Source organism: Onthophagus taurus, chromosome 7 (assembly GCF_036711975.1).
Source record: "Onthophagus taurus isolate NC chromosome 7, IU_Otau_3.0, whole genome shotgun sequence".
Taxonomy (NCBI): Eukaryota; Metazoa; Arthropoda; class Insecta; order Coleoptera; family Scarabaeidae; genus Onthophagus; species Onthophagus taurus.
The window spans coordinates 34526878-34550884 of NC_091972.1; the positions used below are offsets into that span (position 1 = coordinate 34526878).

Consider the following 24007-nt stretch of genomic DNA (forward strand, 5'->3'; position numbering starts at 1 on the left):
CATATTGTTTAATTATTATAGAGTAAGTCAGTTCAACACGTTGATAGTTTATGATACACGTGCGAGCTATAAGTAAATTTATGACGCATTTATAATCCACAGGTGGCTCATAAACTGATTCTCTTAATTAATGCCATCTTTATACGATAAGTCCATAACGAAATAATACGTTATAAGTTATAAGGATGAAGAGGAGTATGGAAGCTATTCAATTACAATTTTAATGATCCTCTTAAATGAAATCACCCGGTTACTATCCAATTTACAGATAACTATCGGTAATCAATATCTGACGAGCCGTCAGAAGCAAAATCTAATTTTAATTAACGAATATTATGAAGTTTGAGCTTTCACGTTAAATTTACGGAAATTAATTTAATTGCGTCTTGCTGGGATGATTAAAACTAAAGATCAAGCGGTTTATTGTTGAGTAAAATAGATTGTGTATAAAGGAAAGTAGGTTAAGACGTTTACTTAAAATAACGTTGGAATTGAAAATCTTTTTGACGTTTGCCAAAAAGATTATTTTAATTTCAAAAAATTTCAAATTCAAATAGGAAAATCGATTCTGTCACCATCTATTGTTAGTATTTGAAACTTTTAAAAGGTCATTTTTAAATATGATGTTTTATGATGATTTAAAAGTTGAATAATTAATAAAGTTAGTTAATTAACTCTTTTCGCTTACAAAATAAGATTTGTTGATATTAAAAAACATAATTAAAAATGTTTTATAATTTAAGTTTGAGAATTGGTAGCCCCATCTTATATCTGTATCGAAAACTATTTGAAACGTCAAAGTTAAATGTTTAACATTTTTAGGTTATGTGCAATGTTTACTATCAAAAAGACCTTTAACCCTTACGTACTTTTAAATCTTTGTTAGTGTTTATTGTTTATGCGGAAGTATTTCAATCCGAACAAAGAAATTAATATATTTAATTGTATCATTTTAGTTGTGCTATTAGAAATGAAGTGTTAACATTATTAATTAAAAAATGGAAGTGTTTGAGAGTTATCTTGACGAATTGATTAATTCTAGTGTAAAAACTCAATTAGAAAATGAATTTTATAAAAGAATTGTTGATTTAGATGTGAAGAATTGTGATTGGAAAGAATTTGAAGTTTTAGCTAAGAAAGTTTATTTATTGTTAGAATCGAAAAAAGTTGAAAAAGATTTATTGTTTGTTAGTTTAGTTTTAAACAAAGAGTTATTAGAGTTATTTATAAAATATGATAAACATGTTGTTACGTTAAATTTAAAACACGCAAGTTCGTTGTTAAATTTTACTTATTTCACAAGAAAACATTGGTTTATGGAAGTTTTAGATAATTTAGATACCCATATAATTAATTTATCAGATGATATTAAACCCAGTATAATTACATTAAAAATCATTTATATTTTGCAATCAAAAACGGTAAATTTAGATGAATTAGAAAATTATTTAAAATTTAACTCAAAAATTGACGATATCTTACTACAAAACACAATAGATAATCTAAGATTCAAATTCAATTGTATAAAATTTATCAAAACTGTATATCCAAACACTTGCGTATTTAATATACACAAAAACTCAGTTCATCTAAATATTTTAGAAACCCTATCGAAATATTTAGATTTAAAAAATCGTAAATTATGGCCAGATATTTTATTACAATTAGAACACCAAGAAAACAAAAAGGATGTGGAGATCTTCATCTCATTTACAATCTTTGTAACAATCATCCAAACTATTGAGAATTTAAAAAAATCGAAATCCGAGTGTTGCTTCAAAGATGAACTCAATCAACTTTTAGAAACAACCAAATCAAATATTTTATATCTTGAAGACAAATCACTCCAACTTGATCTTCTTGAAGACATCTTTGTAATGATTTTTGGACGAAGTGAACATTTTACTGTCAAAGAGATTGGAGAATTTTACTGCACCAATCAAATTATTAAATTGTTACTAAATTATTTGAAGAATATCCTTGAAGATCTCAAAAAAAGTTATTCATATCAGGATGATTTTAATCGATTTATTCAGCTTCAAAGAATGGTGTCTGATGCTTATTGGAGATATAATTTAGTTACTGAAGTAATAAGTTATAAAAAGGATCCAAAATCGGTTATGAAGTATATGTTAGCTAAGCCTGAAGCTTTGATTAATATTTGTTTAAAGAATGATGATTTGGAAAGAGCTAATCAAGTAATACAGGTAATATTTTTATTGTTAATTATATTCTTTTCTTAAATATATTTAAATCATTAACAAATCATTTCATGAACATTTAAAAATTTAGTTTTTTGAATAAAAGAATCATTTTTACAAAAGGATTATATTTTTTAATGGCAAAGAAAGGTGAGAATCTAAAATGAAATTGGAATAAACTATGTGAATCACCTTTATCAATACCAAGAGTTGGCAAAAAAATTAATTGCAGACTAATGTGTGGTTTTGCCATGCTGGACACTTTTCAATTACTCCAAATTCTGTAATCTTATTGATTAGGTAGTGTTAGGTTTTTAATCAATTCTTTAACTTTTAATGACTTAATTGATTTGAACACTTTCAAGCTGACATGATAACAATATCGAATTTCAATTTGAAACTCTGGTTCCAGACATTTTTGAAAGAAAATAAAAGTTTCTTTTATTTCTAATCTTAAAACAACTTGTGCTATTTTATACTTTCTGCATATCTACAACGTTTTCCTGGAATTGGTTCACATTTTTCTTCAAGATGAGGACTGCACCCTAAGTGGCGAAGTCTTGATTTATTCACAGAAACTAATTATAAGGGCTCATAATAATCTGCTTAAAGGTGTTTTTGTAATTCGCTACGATAATGGAAGCTATAACAGTACTCAAACGGGTGCTGTAATGAGACTCCTTACAGCATCCGATGCTGTAATGAGATTTTAGTAACATTTTATGGAACCAGTTCAAGTTGGTGACATTGGGTCATTAATTTTTCTAGTTGTCAATGTGACAATTTTTGTCTATGGATGTTTAAACACGTTCTTAGCATCGAATACAAGGTCCACAATGATGAGGACATTGACTCTGAGCAATTTCTCTTATTTTGGGAGGTGTACATCAAACATTTTTTTCAGGTGAATATATTTTGTGTTTTGACAGTTTCTAATTGTCAATTCAAAGTTTCTATTTTCAAGTGTTCCGGTGTTACCAACTGCTACATACCTATTTCCCTACATTGCCAAAATGTACTTTATTTTTGTTAAAAAAAAGTATAAAAACGCGAATTACAAAAAATAGCATAAAAAACACGTTTCATAAGACTTAAAGCACTCATTCATTAAAAAACTCGTGGCTTCGCCACTCGTTTTTCAACTTGAATTCGTGCATTTCAAGCGTGTCTTACGAAACTTGTTTTTTAATATACTATTATCGTCTAATGTTGCCAATTCTTCAAACATTTGGTTAAGTCTGATTGATATAACCTATTCTGTATAACCTATAATAAATATAAGATAACTCTGACGTGTCGAGCGCTCTAAACGCGATAGCAAACTCACCAGCAAGACCAGTTTGTTTATTAACTTACCTTGTGAGGAGCAAATGAACAAAGCAAATCATTTAACACGTATACGATAATATGACCCACCGGTGGGTCATGAGTGTTTGTCAATGAGAGATGATGAGAGACGATGTTTTTTTATACACTGGGTTTCAAAAGAAATGAATCAACCCGAAGGAGCAGATGCAGAACTGCAAAATTACGTAGAAATAGTTAGAGCCTAGAAACAAACAAACGATTAAATTTTCTTAAACAAATGGCAATATTTATTGACAATATCGTTAATAATGTATTGCATCTCCGCGTACTCTTATACATTCAGTAACCCGTGGCATGCTGGAAATCAGATGGTCGATTGCCTCTTGGGGCAGCTCATTCCAGGCTACCTGTAGCTGTTGACGTAATTCCTCTAAAGTGTTAGGAGGATAGGGTAATCGACGCAATTTTCTGTCCATCATATCCCAGACATGTTCAATAGGGTTTAAGTCTGGGAATCTTGCCGGCCAGGGCAATTACAGAACATTGTTTTGTGCTAGGAACTCTAACGTTACGTGAGCAATATGAGGTCGCGCATTATCGTGTTGGAAGACGGGGTTGGAAGGTCTTGGAGGAAAGGCACTAATACGGGCTCCAGAATGGCGCCAATGTAACGGCGCGCGTTTAGGGTGCCCTGAAATGTCAAAGAAGACCTGCCACCGTAGCGTATTGCTCCCCACAGCATTGCACCAGGAGTTTGAGCCGTGTGGCGACGCTGAACAAACTGTAAATTTTGCCTCTGACCTCTAGGTCGTCTGATCCGTAAACGTCCGTCAGAATTCCATAAGCAAAATCGGGATTCGTCGCTGAAGATGATAGTTTCCCATTCATGTTCCCAATGTTGTCGGTTTTGGCTCCACTGCAGTCTGGCATCTTTATGTTGTTGAGTCATAGGAAGACGAAAATAAGGACGATATGAACGTAACCCAAATGTGCGTACTCGACGATAAATCGTACTCATAGACACTCTGCGACCAATTGCTCGTATCAAATTGATTGCAACTGCACGCGTTGGTTCTACTGGTCTTGTATTGCACTTCGCCTTAACAGCCGATCTTCGCGTGCTGCTGTCACTCTAGGACGTCCACTGCCTCTACGAAGGGTTTCTAAGCGTTCTTCCTGTTAATCCATCCAAGTCCGTCTGATAGTGGCGTGAGGTCGGCCCATGCGTCTGCCAATTTCCCGAAAGCTTAAACCAGCCTCATGCATCCCGGTAATTCGTCCTCTTTCAAAGGGCTTAAGATGGCGAAAATTTGCACGTCTTCGAACTCGTGGCATTTTTGAGACACTAACTTTACCAATGCAATGACAACAATCGCAAACAAACGGCGAACTACTCCGAAAAATACTATACAACAACACGCAATTTCATGACCTAACAGACAGATAATTTCTGCTATGGCAGATGACCGTCAAAATTTAATCACTTGTTTGTCTATATTTAGTCCATATAGACAAACTGATTCTACATAATTTCAAAGTTCTTCGCCTACTCCTACGGGGTGGTTCATTTCTTTTGAAAAGCAGAATAGATTTTTTTTCTTTTTATAATCATTTGTGATAGATGAATGTCCAACAGAAATGAGCAAAAAAAATGTCTTTAGTTTCATAAGATATTTTGAATTTATCGATTTAGTTAAAAAAATTATTTAGATTGAGAATTATTCGATTTAGCTTTTTTGACATTTGTTGCATGTCGTGTTGACTTTTTTTGCTTTCTTTGCGGCTGTAGTTGAATTGCCTGCCTTAGCCAAGTCCTGATAACATCTTTTCCTTGAAGTTCTTGCAGGACCAGCTACTTCCAAACTGTGGGGAGATGGTTCATTTTTAGAAAGCAGCTCTCTGACTATCAAAATTTTGAATTTTGGGAAGCTAATCCCTTTTTTTCCACAATACAATTTCCAGGAATTAACTAATGCCGTTTGCGTGAGAAGGTGGAAGAAAACACGAACATACCATTTACATGTTCGGCGGACAAAGGGAGTGTAACTGGCCATTTGGTCACTTGTATCACTCCTCATCACTCCTTTCTTGTTTTGCATGGCGACCATTTCTCCTCGCTTCAACTTCTTATTCTTAAATTCTTTTGGTAAACTTACTCTGTTTCTTCTCATTGTTCCTACCATGTTTGTTGAGCGATCCAGCATCTTCTCAGCCAAATTGACACTCGTATACCAGTTGTCGGTGTACAAAGTTCTGCTTTGATCCAGCAATCCTTCCATTAAATTTAGTACAACGGATTCTGCTACTGATCTTTGTCTAGTAGGATCCTTTCCAGCATACACCTGAATTCGCCAAGTGTAAATTCCCTCAGAACACAGCTTGATACCGTACCGGTGTCTCTTGTTGGGGATATATTGCCGGAATACTACCCTTCCACGGAATGGCACAAGAGATTCGTCAATACAAACACTACGTGATGGACGAAATAAACGACCACTGACTGTGTTCAATATATCGATCAATGGTCTGATCTTGTGACGTCTGTCCTGATTTGTATTTTGATTGTTGTCATTCAAATGAATATTACCAAGAATATTCTCAAATCGAGATCTCGTCTTATACTTGGCACAAATTGGCACCTCAGCAAAATCTCCAGATTTACACCAATAATTACGCAACTCGGGCAACTTTATGTATCCCATTTTCAAACACAAACCGACGAATATTTTCAGTTCAGCCTTGTCAATGTCCTTCCAAGTTTGAGATGTTTGGTTGCCATATCTGTTGGTTTCAATGACAACATGGTCCAAAACGTCATTCACAAATAGTGAATAATGTTTAAACGGGGTTGAGACCATCACCGCTTCATCACTCTGGACTAAAGAAGCAACGAATGGAAATTATTGAATTTTTCCATTGTCATAACATTCAAATAACATGCATTACTGAAACACATATAAAGCAAGGTGAAAGATGTAACATCCCAGTATACAATGTATAAGTAGAGGAAGGATCGAATTTCTATAACAGCGGCTGTTGGACCGGCGATTGCGGTTAAAAGAAGATTACAGCATGAAGAGCTAGAATTGAATGGGGCCGTTACCCTCAATCGAATAGAAAGACCGTAAAAAATCGATAAACTATGTAAAAATAGAATGATAAAAATAGAATGGTAAAAATAGAATGGTAACATTTTCAGATCCTGAAATTCTTTAATTTTTGTAATAATTAATATTAAAATTTCTAAATCCCCTCTATAAAAGCTTTGGTGACGAAAACATGGTAAATGTTTTCGCGTAAGATCAAGAAGACACAAACGTGCATCGTTCGAACGGCCCCATTGTATTCAGCATGTAGAAACAGTGGTGTTAAAATAAAAACGATAGATGGTGCTAACATGAATCCAGATTCTGTATACAAGCAACCAGACAAATCGCTGTTACAAAACGACATAACACGTATATTTGAAGCTGATACCCAGACTCTTATGATATGCGACTTAAATTGTAAAAAAGAAACATGGGGATGTCGTGCTAATAACCCAAATGATATTAAATTAGAACAAATCTCGATAGTAAATGCATCACAAATAATACCACCTGAAAAATACACATATCCATATCAGCGAGATCGACTGCCAGATATAGCGATATAGCCTACATTATTATACAAAAGAACTTCAACAAACCAATAGTTTAACACGTACTCAATGAATTAAGCTCGGACCACGAACCAGTAATTATAACGTCCGTCCCAAAGATTTTCAAAAAACTACGAACCATCACCAAAACTAATAAATGGCAAACCAAACTGGGATAATTTTCGTGAAACACTACTGTCCGTGCCAAAAGTCAAGGCCCCTCACTTTATAGATCAATATCTTCGCAACCGCTCGATGAAAAAAATGAAAAAAACCGTCCTGTAAACAGTATGTGTGTGAACGTACCGTAACATGTGAATTTGAACATTTTCGGGTCTGCGGTTTTCCTTTTATCGCCAGTTAAATGAAAAAAATACCCGATTTTTGAGAGTGCTTTGTCCACTTTTGGGGGATATTTTATTTTTTCGATATTCTCTATAGTTTCGCGGAAAATTGCGGTGTAGTAGGATGCGGTTATGTCGAAAACGACTGCATGGGTTTTAACCCTTTTAATCCCGTTATTTGTTTATCAAGGTTATGTCTCTATTTTTTTTAGAGCGAATTACACAAATTCTAAATTAAAAAGATACAGAAATAAACCATGCTGGGAGAGGGGGTTTGGTCCATTCGGAAAAGATAGTGCGTTCCAAACAGAACGTCCTTTATTTTACCTACATAAAAAAATAAAGGCGCGCCGTCCTGTCTGGATCACCAGCATCATCTTTTCCGATTGAGTGGAACCCTCGTCTCCCCGCACATCTTATTATTTATTACTGTTTATTTTTAATTTGTAATACGCGTAATGCACGATTTTCCGCGAAACTACATGGGATAACAAAAAAATCAAATATGCCCCTCATTCAAAGCACGCCAGGCTACAACCTGTTCAAAATTAAAACATTTTTGTCGGATACTGTAAAAAAAAATCTTAAAGTGGATAAAGTTTCCGGCACCCTCAAAAATCGGGTACTTTTTTCATTTAACTCGCGACAAAAAGAAAACCTTGTTCAGTGATTACAACAAACTTTACCGCAATTTTTTTGGTCAAGCGGTTGCGAAGATATGAATCTCTAAAGGGGTCTTGACTTTTACCATGGATAGTAGATCGTTTGGCTGAAGCATCAATTGACGTCGATTGTAAGGAAAGAATAGATCAAACAATCCCCAATTGCAGTTATCCCTGGTAATTATTTGGGACATATTGCGGTAGTAATGAATCTTGTCTTGTTTGTGGAGTGGCATTCAAGAAAAGAAAACAGACTATCCCGAGGTGCATAATCAAGACTGACCATAAAGACAAGTCTGTTTAATCGTTGTTGAATGTTTTAAATGAAGACTTCATAATTCCTAAAGGAACTAAGTTATCCAGAGCAAAGAAATGATTCGAGAAAGAGAAAGGTACATTAATCAGGGAGGACAACATTATCGACATTTGCATAGCGAACGGTAACAAGTAACTCAGTCCAGCGATTTGATGAAGAATAAGACTGGAAATGTGCAAGTTTGTATCGATCATTGAGCTATAAAAACAAAACCTACTAACAGGTGACTGATATTTCTGCAGCCTTGATTTATGCAGTGGATGTTGTTTAAACTAAACAGATCTAAAGAGAAAACTGCTTTCTTCACATCGACTTAATAGACTGAGTCCCAGCTATGCAACGCAGCAGCAGTGAGATTAATCGACGCATTATTTGGATTTGTAAAATATGGTGTATTACTACAGAAAACATATAGATGCTACGAATACTTTTTGATGTATTGCGACAAAAAGGCCTAATAGCAGTCTACATTTGGAGTGTATCTGATAAGTATGACATTTCTTATAAGTACTGATTATAATATACTAAAAAACATTAACTGACAAAAGGGAAGATCCTAGAATCGGAAGATAGTAATGATAATGTGAGACTATCTCATAGATAATCGACACACAATCAAATTGCACCACAATTGCCAATAAGTGTAGTCTGAAGAAATAAACAATAACAATAAAAATTCTGTTACAAATGGGGCAGTTTAAGGTCAAGGCATAAAAATAAAAGAGTATCAACAACACATGTACTAATACCAATATAGTTGTGCTAATACGTATTTATTATTTTCATCTATTTTTTTCAATGGACACAGATCCATATAATTTATTGTTTCCCAGACGGTTACAATTTAAAAACTACAATACCAATAACTAATGTAATTCCTATCCTTTTCTCCAGCCTCTCCCTGTCTCTTTACGTCTCTTCGCTGCCACCACCTCCCCAATCCACTACACTCCACCAGCAGATGGTGTAAAGATTCCCAGTCCTCCCCGCATAGTCTGCACTCCCTCTCCACATCCTCCATCCAATATCTAATGGCAGTTTCTTCATTGCCATATCTAAACCTGGCTACCAACTTCTTCCCCTCCGCTACAGTTTCGCCATATTTTGGGTTATACCTACTTTCCCTTATCTCCGTCCTTCTCTCTTGCATTCCCACGTTCTTATCTCTGCTCTCCAGTTGTTTCCACATCTCGATCCCCTCCTTTCTTTTCCTGTTCATCTCTTCTATTGAATACCCCACCCATAATGAGCCCTTTTTGCCTCAATCTCTCTGCAGCAACCCTCCAATATTTTACAATGCACCCTCCCCTCAAAACGCATCGCTCGCTTATGCGCTTCCACCCTCACCATATCTACCTTGCCAACCCCAACACCCACGTCCAGTATCTGGTCTACACATCATCTAAGAGCCCTTGCTACTTCCATCCCCATACACCATAACGCTTTTTATCAAACTCTCAAACATTATTTTCCTTTTTCTCACATCGTTTCCAAATATCCTCTCACCCTATCTCCAAACCTGCCTCATAACCTTATTTGTTTTCGCTGCCAACATTTTAATATGCTCGCCTTCTCCAGTGGTGTTCCTAACACATTTTCTGCTACTTAGCATTATTTTCATGTTGCAAATAATGTCGTCGACAGTGGATTTCGCAAATTCTCTAACTCTCTGCCATTTACTATTACCTGTGCTATTACTTGCAGGCCGTGGGCATACCCTCCTAGCCTAGGTTTCTACAATTATTCCACAGAAGTAGGGTTAGGATTAATACCTTGCACTAATATCGTACGTAGAAACTTTGTGTTCGCTACACCTTGCATCAGACTATAAGCCTGAAAGCTTCTGATAATGTTCAAGAGGAAATTTCATTACTTTGCAGGGCGTCAATAATTCATAAAAATCAAATTTAGTGATATGAAGGCTTTTAATTCCACAGAAATACTTAAATATCATATAGAACTTAGTTTTATCATTAATCTATCTTCTAAACGTTGATAAATGGTTGTTATAATTAAATGTAACTTTGTAATGTTGTTACATTTTTGCGATATTGAGAGGTAAATTTAGAATGTAATTTTTTAGATGAATGGTTTTAAAAGTTATGATGATGTCTGAATTAGTATATTTAAAGCTGGATGTTATAATAGTGAAAATTGGTCCCATTTATTTCTATTTATAATTTCATTATGGCTTGTTCTAATTTCTTTTGAGTATATTTCTCGTAAGGTGTCGGTTTAAATTTCCTAATTACACCCTTAGGAGTTTTCAAAACACCCACGGGATTTTCCACAAGAAATTTCTTAATCTTGTCGATACGCTTTTGCGGTTTACAACAGTTACAAAAGAAGCAACAACAACACCAACCTAAAAATCAATTAATTTTACTCTCATAATCTCATTGTAATGTTTTAATACCTTTTTCGCACCATAATGGAACAGCAATCGCTAAATAGACACAAAACCAAATCAACACAATCTTTTTAACTCGTTTGATTAAAAATTCTCTGTTATCACTGTTTTTAACGTTTCGTAAATCATAAGCAAGGCATTTCATAGCTTTTAAACCTTAAAATTAAATCAAAATTAGAAATAGGATAAATCGAATATAAATTTAGAGATATAACCGATTCCTTTTGCTTCCTCCTCAGTGCAATTAAGAGGTTCTTCGAAATCAATTATTTTATCAACGGCATCATTCACAGATTCTTCTTCTTTAACATCTTCAAATTTTAATGTATCATTATCCGTTTTAAATTTAACAACTTCCCCATCGTACTCATTTTTAAACAATTTATAATCATAATCGGTTTCATTTTCAATGACATATTTCTTTTGTACGATAACATTTAAATTTTTTTCTCTTTTCCCTTCATTTTTAGTCGCCCCATTTCTTTCCATAACCTCTCTATCAACGACGCTTTTCGCCATTTCATTATAATAAAAAACCTTCGCGTTTTCATCTAAAACATTGGAATTTTCGCTCTCGAAAAATCCTGCTATATACGGCACGTTATCCTCTTTATCATAATTCGATTCTTTCCATTTAATCCTCGTCGTATTTATGGGATTAGTAAAATTTTTTGCTTGTTTTCTACCCAAATCCATTGCATATTTGTGTATTTTTAAATATTTATCGTAGTCTTTGTCAAGATTGAAACTTTTAAGGTCTTCGGATTTAATCATTTCATCATCGCTGTAAATGTTATCTGGGTCGCCGAATGATTCGAAAATAACAAACTCTTCAGAGTGGTTTAAATGAATGTTGTAAGGCGGTGGCCAAATTGAATAACACGATTGAATTATTATTAGAATAATTAAAAGAATTTTCATTCAATTTATTTAAGGAATATTTATATTGTCGTTGTGACATTTTAAATTTGTTTTAGGTGTTTAAAATGCAGAAATCGCTTTTATATCACGAAATAAACTATTCCCGGTATATTTCATCTTTAAAACGAGATATTCGAAATATTGATAAACAAAATATAAACAAAGATGAACTAAATCTTTTTCAAAAGGTGATTGAAAAGCATCAAAATAAAATTGTTGAAATTTATGATTATATCGATGGAAATCAAATAGATATCGATCTTTTAGATGTTTTAATAAATTTGCCATTAAAATATGAATCATATAAAGTTTTATCGCAACAATTAAAACATAGTTTTAAAACTTCTTTACCTGGTTTATCAAAAATTTACGATAAAATACAAGATGTAACCGAAAAAAATTACATTTCCGCCGATGTTTTATATTCTTCTTATAATACTTATGATATTCGCAAATATTTTAACACATTAAAACAATACGGAAAACTAGAAAAAGTTTATAACGAATTTAAAGAGCTATACGATACAGATAAAGATGGCGCTTTAAATTTAGATCACATCCTAAACGAAAAATTGTTAGAAATTCAAGATATTTGTATATCATTTAAAGTTGATGAAAGAAAAGATTACACACTTTACATGCAAAAATTATTAAAATATCTTCGAGAATTCGCCAAAATCCTTTTTTCCGAAAAAAATAACGAAGATTTAATATCGAAAGGAAAAGAAGTTTCCGTTTTTGAAATTCTTAATCATAAGAAACCTGATATTACTTGCAACTTACTGTATAGAAGAAACCTAGATGGTGCTGAATTCGACGAATTATTTTGCAAATTAAAATTAGATCTTCCTTACCACATAACGTATATTTCATTTCCTCAAATAACCTTTGATATTCGAGGTAATATTGAATCAACCGTAAACTCAACTTTACAGAAACCCCGACAAGATGTAATTAATTACGTACAACGTAGAAGCTGGTTCTTAGCTTTTTTAATCAACAATATTCACGGTCTAAATGACACAAAAATTGAACGTAACGAAGTTCGAGTTAAAGTTTTTATGAATTTGATGAATTTACCTGATATACAAAGATTAAAAAAATTATTTAATAATAATGAAACTCTTACGATTCTTCATCAAGATTATAGTTTCTTTTTAAAAAATTATTTCGACGAATTATTATTAACGAGTGAATCTTCGGCTCTTTGCGATGAAGGATACATTAAATTAAAATTACCAAAAGATACAACTTGGAAGTGTTTGTACGAACTTGTACTTACAATACCAGAAAAAGATAAACACGAAGATATCGATAATTTAAGAGACATACTTTTATGTAATTTAATTAAAGAAAAAAATGAGGAAAATTATTGGAGTTTTGTTAGGTACATTACCAACGACGATTTGAGAATGCGAATTATTATGGAAGAAATGCAACATTGGCCAGGGGAATTCTGTGTTGACGTTTTGAAATCGCAAATTTCTAAATATCAACATCCAAGTGAAATTGAAAGATTAATGTTGAGATTTAAACAACTTGAAATTTATATTAAGGTAAGTTAATATTTTTTATATTAAAATTTTATTTGATTTGATGTAACATTTATAGATAAAAGATCGCTGTAATTATTTATCATGGTTTGAAGTGGATGAACTTTGTGTTAATGATCCTGAAAAGGTTATGATATCCATTTTACAGACAACTGATGTAAGTTTCTTTTTCAATTTTTATGTTTAATTTTTAAAATAGTTATTTAATGGTTGATTTTAAAATTACTACCTATTAATAACAATTAATATTGCTTAAAAATTATTGTAAAGTCAACCTTAAGAAGAATAAATTAAATGTGGACCTCCTTATTTATTTCAACTAATTCTCAATTATTTAGAGTGTGCGAATTAATTAAAAAATATAAACGGGAGTTTTTTTTCTGTTTGGATTGCTGCTAACTGCTTTAACAAAACCTCAATCTAAGGACGAAGTACATCTTCCACAATCACTAATAATTTCCAAGGGATGTCTATTTCTTATTTAATAAATGATGATTTCCAAAGTAGTCGCTGAGTAATAATAAATTCACATAGTCGTTTTTCCGATTACAGACACATACAGGTGTCACAGAATAGCTATTCCTAATTTTGGGAAATGATAGAGGACACTGAAATACACATTTTTTATTAATAAACTAGTATCTGAAAATTCCTCAGTGTCAAGATAAACTAGAAATCTTTAATAACCCTCTCAATTACAACAGAAAAGAGATAAGTCTATTAGAAAGAATGCTGCATTAAAATTTATAAAAATTGTTTGAAGTCGTAACTATTTTTGATACTCAAGTTGTAACGATTTGCAATCAAATGCCGATTTCTTCAAAACAGCCACTAACTCTTCTTCTGTATTAACAGATGTCTCATAAACCAGTGATTTAATATAATAATAATAATAAATGCTTTTATTGATAAGTCGCAAAAACGAAAAAAAATGATAATACATTCTTAGACAATAGACTTATTTTCTGGACGAAGTTCAGTTTGGTTATTAATCAACTGCTCTTCCACTTAATCCAGAATATATAGAAAATATATGTATACATATTTTATGATGGTTTTTATGAAACAAAATAAATGATTGATTGATGAACGTGCTTGGTCCGCACGAAATAATCAATCGCCCTCTTCCGATCCATCTGTTTGGAAATTTTGCATTTAGATAGTTTCGGTTATTTATTTCAAAGTGTGCTGGTGCACCATCGTACTAAAAACAATATTTCTTCGAATATTAAGTGGGAAGTAATTCTGGCAGAGTATGTTTCAGAAAAACGCAAGACACATAACCATTTAACCATGCAGTCAATAAATATGGACCCACTATATAACGATCAACAATCCCAGCACAAATATTAACCAAAACCTTCTATTGATGTTACGTGTGAAAAGCACAAGGATTTTCTTCGCTTCAAATGCGACTACAGTGAGCGCTCACTTAACGTACACAATGCGTTCCTGAGTTACCGTACGTATAACGAATGTACGTTAAACGAACACGAAATATCCATAAGAATATGTATATTTATGTTTAATTGGTTCCAAGATGATCTTTGTTCGCACGAACGTACAACTTGTTCGTACGAACGTACACTTACGGCCGACGGTGAAAAACTAGTGGAAATAGGAAGACGTTTAGGATACAGTAGATCAACCGTTAACAAAATAGTAAAATCAAAAGAATGTTTGAAGTGTTATGTTAAAGATGGGGTAAATCTTCAACAAACTTCAGGTACTCGTATACGTTCTAATGTGATGGAAGAAATGGAGGGGATTTTGAAAGTTTGGTTAGACTCTCAATTACACAGAAATATTCCTTTAAGTCTTTCTGCTATCCAACAAAAAGCTAAGGAAATTTATTCAGAATTAAGATAAAAATGCATGAGAACGCAACTGATACGTTTAATGCAAGTTGGGGATGGTTTAGAAGATTTAAAATCAGGGCCAACTTAATTAAAGCGAAATTGACAGGAGAAGCAGCGAGTGCAGACTCTAACGCTGCTAGTGAATTTATAGCAACACTTTAATGTTAACGAAACGGGATTGGGACAATGAAAAGAGCGTGGAAAAAGTTGTGCCCGCAATTTGTTTATGACGAAGAAACAAATGTTCAAAATCTTCAAAACGAAGTTGTAGAAGGCGTGATAGAAATTGGAACGCGCTTAGGCTTGGAAATAAACGAAGAAGATATCGAAGAGTTAATAGAATCACATGACGAAGAGTTGTCTATCGAAGATCTCATGGAATTACAAAAGACAGATAATGTCGAAACGAATGACGATGACGCCGTTGAAGACCTGCCCAAAGAAAATGTATTAAACTTAGAAACTTTAAGTGAAATTTTAAATAAAATGGAAAATCTCGCCGATGTCATAGAGAATGTAGACCCAAATATGGAACGAAGTTCTAATGTTGTAGGTATACTCCGTGATGCGTTTACTTGTTACAAAACCATGTACATAGAGAAAAAGAAGACTGGCCTTAGGCAATTAACCTTAAAACAATTTTTAACTAAAAAAACTTAAGAATCGATAAGTTAATAATCGTTTATTTATTAAGTTATTTATGCTATCTTTACTTGTACTGACTTTTTTAAATTAGAATAAAATGTAAAAATAAGGCTCTTATTTTTCTAGTTTAATAATGAAATTGGATCGTCGATGTACGTTAATGCGGATGACAAATGTACGTTGTACGAACACGAGGTCATAAAACGTCTTGTACGTATCTGCGAACGTACGTAAAGCGGGCGTTGACTGTATTGTGTGTATTAAAATCGCCTTAACTTGTAAAATATTCATCATCTGTCCATAATACACTCCTAGGAAATCTTGGTTCATCATTCATTTTTTTTTCAAGTACCATTTGGAAAATTGAGCTCTGTTGGGATAATCAGCTGGATTTATCGTTTGCGCTTTTTGTATGTGAAACTGATTCTTCTGGTATTTCTTTAATGCCCTCCATACAAATGTGTGGCTTATACGCATCGCATGGGCAATGGCACGAGTACTTGTTTTCTGGTTATTTTCTAATAGTTGCAAAACTTGGTCATCAAAGTCAACATTTCAGTCTATGATGATACAATTTTGAATCTTGCACATAAATAATAAATAACACAAACACGCTCACATCAAAATGAAAGACATCGAAGCCCTGCATATCGTCAATAGCTTCTCTTAACATTATATACTTTTAAGTAACACACACTTAAATTTTGCAAGAACAAAAAACTCGTCGCGATGTCATATACATATAGAAGAAGAATGTAAGGCCAGTCAGTAAGAACCTTGAAATCAATGTTAACGTTGATCTCGAATATCCTTAGGCTTAGGGTAACGTCATAGTCACGAACGTTGGATTAAAAGTTGACGTGACTTCACCTCTTTGTTTTGGAATCTCAAAATTAACTACTAACATAGACTGTGTGACCTTGACATTGTTTTAATAGCAAGGTCGTAGATGCTCCATCCACAGAGAGATCTCAAGGTGAAGGTCTTGTCAGGATTAGAGTCTATCGATACCATGTAGATTGACAGCTTACAAGGTGAAATATAGAAGTTGATCTTCACTTCCATTTGCCGATTCACGCACCTCCTCTTGGAATCTTAAAGTCAGGATTAAGAAATCTAGCTGCTATGAAGGATTAGTAAACCCAGCGCTTGAGTTAGAGTCTTGCACTGAACCAAGTGTTAGAACGAGTGTGGTACATTTTATAAAATCTTATTATCCCATATTATCTTTAATATGGGAAGGATTATGGAATAAGGATATCCAAATATTTGTCTTTGTAATACTATAGCAGTGTACCATAGCTTTCACGTAATGATGTGTTACCACGTACCTTTAAATTGCAACAAGAAATTTTTATTTTCCTTCAGGAAGAAGGATACAAAGACGCAGAGTATTTTGCTGGTACCGTTTCTTTTAATAAAATGAGTAGTTGAATTCCCGCAATCTACCTCTACAGGGAAAAAACATGCTTTTATGAAAAACTCAAGCTATGGAGAAGAAAAGTGAGGATGTGGGCAATGATTATTTTTTGATAATACAGCAATTTTTGCCGTCAAATGAACTTGCTCTTTTGAGACTTGTCTCATTGTAGGCTTGTGCTAAAGTTCATCTCCCTAAAGCACTCTTCTAAACGTTATAAAAGAATGATGTTGAATCCAACTTCTTCATCAACTATAGTTCAAAGTCTCTCCGAGGTTTTCTTTTTATCGCTAGTTAAATGAAGAAAGTATCCGATTTTTGAGGATGCCGGCAACTTTATCCACTTTGTGATTTTTTTCTCAAAAACTATCTGACGAAAATATTTCAATTTTGAGCAAGTGATAGTCTGATGTGATTGTCATGAGGGGCATATTTTATTTTATCGCAGTTTAGCAGAAGCGGTTATGTCGAAAACAGCTGGATGGATTTAATACCAAAATATAATTACGTTTGTCGGACCCCGTTATCAGTATTTCAAAATTATGCCTCTAATTTTTTTAAAGCGATTTAATTAATAATTAAAAAGAAATAGAAATAAGCCATGCGGGAATACGGGGGTTCCGTCCAATCCAGCTGGTGTGTGTTTCATATTGGACGCCGCGCCTTTATTTTGCTTACATAAAGAAATAAAGACGCGACGTCTAGTCTAGAACACACATCAGGACTCAGATTAGGCAACAATTTCCAGCACATGTTTCCATTCCGTCCTTACATGTCAATCTTTCTATAATCCCTTGCTCCATTTTGACTAAATACTTGTTACTCAAATGACTTAATATATACATCGTCTACCTGATCTACCTTTACAATTAACTCTGCATTATTGTTGCAACTGTAATAATTATTATGAGTAAAGTAAATTTGTTGTCTAAACCACACTAAATGCTTTAATTTTTAATGTAATGTCATTTTTATTTGGGTACTTATTTTTTTAATGTCAGAATTGTTTACCCCAAAAACATGTATTGAAATCAGTATCAAGATAATAAAATATATAGATTTGAGGTCCACATTTTCTTTATTTTTCTTTACCATCTCCAATAATTACATTATTTTTTCACTAATATTTCTTATAGTTGGACATTTTAATGAATTATTTCTATTTACATCCACCACACGAAGATTTATTATTAAATATAACAGAACAGCATTTATTAAATTATTTCAACAAATACTCATTTTATAATATCCGCCAACTCTTAGATATTTTACCTAAAAGGCACTGCATAAATATCTCAATAAAATTATTTTCTCTTCTTAAAAACTTAATAAACCTTAATTTCATCGTAAATTATCTTCTGGGAATAAACGAATTTGATGTTTCCTTAAAAAACATTCAAATATCATCCAGAATTCTCCAAAAGTTTACTCCAGAAGAAGTCGAACAATCCTGGAGTTTAATCGACCAACCTTTAAGCATTTTAGAAATGCTCCTTATGAACACTCGTTTAGAAAAATTTGGTGAAGTCTACATCAATATTCAACACGATATTGAAAATACCGAATTCGATGAAAGTGTGATGTCAGTTGAAAAAATTGATGAACTATTACGGGAATACGCCGAAAAAAGTTTAGATTTTAAAGTCGTCGGAAGGACCCCACCTAGTGGAAGTACGGAAAGTAAATTAATGCTTTCAATTGATTCGAATTGTTTGGAACCGAAAAAATTTCTCGTTCCCGATAAAGTTCCGGAAAAATCTAATTGGATTCCCGATAATGAAATTGACGAATGCATGTGTTGTCGTCACACCAGATTCTCCATGTTCAATCGACGACACCATTGTAGGAGATGTGGAAGAGTGATTTGTTGGAGTTGTTCGTCGAAAAGGATGACTGTTGATACTTATGGGGATGTTTTAGTACGAGTTTGCAACGATTGTTTTGAACAAACCCAAAAAACTGAAGGAACTAGAATTATTACGGAAGAATATTGGATATTAAATGGAAATTTAGAACATGATTCTTTAGTTCGACAAGAATTTTCTTTCGAAAATGCGCCAAGCGTTATGTTGTGCTTATCGATTTTAAAACATCATTCGAAATCCGAAGAATATCCGAAATTTTTACTTCAACAATGTGAAAATATACTCACTATATTAAGACCTCACAAATATAAAAGATCAGAAGAAATTGACTATAATTTAATAATTAAAATGCTTAAGTATGGTTTCTTTTTAATTTTATATGTTTTTTTAATGGTTTATTTTTTAGAGCTTTGGCGATTGCTGCAAAAGTGATGTCAAATCAATGTATGTTTCAATGGGGAGCATCTTTAGCGGATAAAATCATGTCGCAAGCGGAAATGTTGGGACTATTAGCGGAGAATAGATATTTAGATTTATTACCACCTCCTTCTCAAACACAATCGTCTCATTTAAATACTTCTGTTTTGCGGAGTGTTAGAGATAAGTTATTAGAATTGGAACAATGGAGTTTAGGGTTGGAAGTTTCTACAAAGGCTGGATTAGATACAACTGGTAAGAATTTTCTGGTATATTATAATTATGTTTATGCAAAAGTTAATTTATTTGAAGTTACACTCGGAAGTCTATGCAAAACTGTGATGTGTTATGTTAATAAACATTACGTAAATAAATTCTTAACGCATTATGAGGATGATATGATATTATCCACTCACATTCATTGCAAGCATCTCAGGCTCCTGGTGAACAATTGCGGGTTCATTCTCTTGAAAATAGACTTATGACTGACATATGTTGGATATTCGCCTTATAAAATATTTCAACTGAGATTGTCGTGTTCCTTTTTGCCAAAGAGAAAAGTCCTACATACTTAGGTGTTTTCAGTTTTATTGATAATTCTAGGTACCTTTTTAATAAGTCAAAAATAAAAACGAAAAGCAAATTGTAACAATATCACTAATTTATAAACTATTACTTTCAAAATAAATATTGAATACTAATACTTAAATAAAATAAGCCTTTCTATTTTCTTTAAGGAATATTTGCCATGTGGGGTAAAAGTTTTCTTCAAGCAGGAAACCTTCAATTAGCTCGCCAAAAATTTAAAATGTGCTTCGAAAAGACCACCCATTTCGATTTGGATCGATTGAGTCTTTCAGAAAATCAGTCTCTTCGTTCAAACCGTTCTTATTACCGAACTTTAACGGATAATAAAAAAATTCTAAAAGACCCGCTTCTTTTAACCGAAATAGTACAAATTCTTGAATCGAAAATAGACAGGATTAATCCGAAATTATACAAACAATTCCCTTCAACTAGATCAATGTACGAATCGACCTCAAGTCTTGCTAGTGTTTCGACAATAGTAAACGATCAAAAGTATCAAAATGAAGATGCTGTATGTATTATGAACGATCTATTAAGTTTAGAAGCGATCGAGCAAGGAAATTACGCCCCAAGTAATTTTACGATTGATGAAAATTGCGAATTTTATAAACCGCATATTGAAAATATTTTCTATGAAGAATGTGTGTATTATTTGAATAAATACGGAAGCGCAATAAGTTTATGCCAATTTTATGTTCGTCATAAGGATTTTTCCGAAGCACTTCTTTTTATACACAAAAATAAATTAAGTAAAGATATTTTTATAGAAATTTATATCGATTGTTTAAAAGAAGGTGTAATCGAATTACTTCATAACGCAATCGTTAAAATCGATCCTTCCTTCGACATTTGGAAAGAATATATCAAAAGTCTTTGCATTTACATGGAAAAACAGGCCATGTTTAATAGTTTGTATCAGCTTCAGCAATTTATTGGTGATTTCGTTCGCGCCGCTTTAACATGTATTAAATTTTATTCATCTGACGTGACCAGTTTTTCTGAATTAAATACGAGAAACGAATTTCTTTATAAAGCGCAAGAACATCTGAAGCAAGTTTTAGAACAAGAACAATGGGTTGATGTTACTACAGTTAAAACTAGTTTTTATGGTTCGTTTTTAGAAGAAAAACCTATTACAAATGCAGCTCTTGTTATGAAGTTGGACCATAAATCTGTAAATTTACATATTAATACGATTGATAAGCAAGTTGAGGTTGTTAAATATTTGAGTAAATTTGAAAATTCAGAAAAAACTGTGTTTGATGTTATGAATGATATTTTAATGGAAGAAAATAAATCAATAACGATTCCTACATTATTTGGAAATGGATATGAAAAAATATTAATTGCGGTTTTATGTATAGTTATAAGTGATAATATTTCTGAGGGTTTTAATATTACACAAAGGTATAAAAATAATTTAAAAAAATCATTAAGTTGACTTATTTATTTTTTTAAATAGCATAATTAAAGATTATAAAATTAAAGCGACAAAAGTATACCCTGAAGTAGGAAAATTACTGGCTAAAAGACGAAAACTTGACGCTATTCGTGACTTAGTAAACTGTATGTACACTGAAAATCATATGGTTAACGTCTGTGATGAAATGTTAGTGTTAACTGCCAAGGCCTTGGCACAATACGAAGGCAGCGATGCTGAAATTGAAACAACTATTAAACTTATTTCGAATCATAATATCAAGGTAAAAATAATTCCCTTTGTTTACATTGTTATTATTTTTATATTTTTAGATAAACACGTATATAGAAACAAGACAGCTTCGAAGTGGATTTCTTTTAGCAGCTAAACACAATAAAACCTGTGATGTGATGAGAATTTGTAGGGAGGCAGAAATTTTAAATCGACAAGATGTGATAAAGTTGTGTGAAAAATATTTGGAATCACATCCACAACCAAGTTTGAAATAACATTTAAAGATTGTATTATAAAGAAGAATTATAATGTGTACCAAAACAATATCTTAACAAAGGAAATAATTTTTTTTGAACAGAAATATTTTTGAAAAGCTCCCACATTTTAACTTACATATAAAATTAATGAATTATTTTAAATATTAAAATGATTTGTTTAAGTTCAATTTAAATCTCCCAGAGTGTAGTTCACACTCAAATGAGTGGATGATCATGGTCAGTAATTTTTGGGGTATGTAATTGAAAGGTTTTTACAAAGTGGTATGTTTTAAATTGAGACCTATTATATACAGTGTGTTAATTAATTATCATAGCCGACGTCATCATTGCAAGTATGCAACCAATATCGCGTATTGCAATACCAATACTGTAATATCTAATGGGTAATTTTGCGATAACCATGCTTTTCGTTTTATTGATCGCGATCTTCATGTTTACTTCATCCTCCGATTCTGCGATGATAAAGGCGTCGTCTACATCACACAATCTTTATTGTTCTTCTTCCCAGTGTATATGCTATATTGTCATGTTACATATAACATGTTAAACATTTGTGGACTGAGGCTGTCACCCTGTACATATACCGGCTATGATGTTGATTTCTAATCCTTCCTCGTTCGAGATTCTTAGTTTTGTCTTATTATCTGTGTTTACTTATTTGATCTTTTCTATGATGTTTGGGTGTATGTTATTTGCAAGGAATAGTTTGAGCATGTTGGAGAGCCTCGCTCTGTCGAATGTATTTTCGGGATCCACGAAACAAAGATATGCTGGTTTATTGAATTCCAATGCTTTTTCGGCAATTTGATGGACTATGAAAATGGCGTCGCGTCGGTTGTAGACCGATTCTTCTAGAACCCTTGTTGTTCCTTTCTTGCGTGTTAAAATCTTCATGGTGGTATTCAATAGCGATATACATCAGTAGTTTTTAGGGTCATCTAGTTTTCCCTTCTTGTGCAGGACAATACTTGTACTGTGCTTCCAATCCTTTGGCACTTACCCGGCGGTGAGGATATTATTAAATAGTTTTCCTAGTTGATCAGCTAGCAGTCTCCCTCAATATTTTAATAGTTAATTGCTGATGTTGTTTGGAACCGGTGCTTATCCGATTTTGATTTTACTCATTGTTTCTTCCACATCCTCTATCGTTATAAGGTGTAATGTTTGCTTGTCCTGGTTACTTTGAGAGTAAAGTTGTGTGAGAAATTCAACTCTTTTCTGAGACTCCTTAATAGCTTCCACATCTTTTTTTGGGTTCCATATAAGTTAGTCTCCATCTCTGTGCTGAACTCTTCCCAGTGTCTTTTTTTTATATCGCGGATGTGGTAGGTGACTCTATGCCTTATTGCGATGTATTCTTCACGGTCGTATGTAGTTTATAAGGTTTTAAGTTTTTCTTGCAGTTAGGTGCCCTGCTACCACTCTTGTTTTCAAAGCTTCCCTCGCTGCATTATCTGTGTTGTTTTATGATTTCTCATGTGATATTGGTGTTATGGTTCTTTTTGATTGGAAGTATCATATACTCCAAAAGGTTAACAAAAGATACGGATAGATAAAGCAACTTGATGCCTTAATAAACAGAAAGTTAAGGCTTAAATGTGAAACTACCTATACCTGCGCTGTCTGAGGAAATTCGGCTAAGGCTCACTTTTACCACCCTTGATAAATTTAACCGATAGATAATTACCATGGTTATAGCGGTTTTAAGCGCTCTCATTGGTTAAGAGCACCAATTTATCTATCGGATAAATTTATCAAGAGGTGGTAAAAGTGGGCCTAAATCGAATGTAACAAAAATTCAAGTTTTATAAAACGAGATGGCAGTAATCTCCGAGTGGTACATTTCTAATGATCAACTAGACAATGAATTAAAAATAGACAGTATTATAGCCTTTATAACCTCAACACATACAATATAAAGAAACA

General features: G+C 33.0%; 2 protein-coding genes across 2 annotated transcripts; one reads left to right on the forward strand and one right to left on the reverse strand.

Moving 5' to 3' along the window:
* The first annotated feature begins 820 nt into the window (after window positions 1-820).
* Window positions 821-22164, forward strand: LOC111417556 (zinc finger FYVE-type containing 26 spastizin). Its single transcript, XM_071197202.1, has 8 exons — window positions 821-2207; window positions 11859-13358; window positions 13414-13512; window positions 18416-19500; window positions 19551-19816; window positions 20299-21556; window positions 21612-21852; window positions 21902-22164. The coding sequence occupies exons 1-8, from the start codon at window positions 999-1001 to the stop codon at window positions 22076-22078; spliced, it is 5835 nt and encodes a 1944-aa protein (XP_071053303.1). The 5' UTR covers window positions 821-998; the 3' UTR covers window positions 22079-22164.
* LOC111417562 (uncharacterized) lies at window positions 8505-11839 on the reverse strand. Its single transcript, XM_071197203.1, has 3 exons — window positions 11097-11839; window positions 10888-11037; window positions 8505-10836 (listed from the first exon to the last, which is right to left on the reverse strand). Exons 1-3 carry the CDS (start codon window positions 11800-11802, stop codon window positions 10646-10648), a joined length of 1047 nt encoding a protein of 348 aa, XP_071053304.1. The 5' UTR covers window positions 11803-11839; the 3' UTR covers window positions 8505-10645.
* Window positions 22165-24007: the final 1843 nt, after the last annotated feature.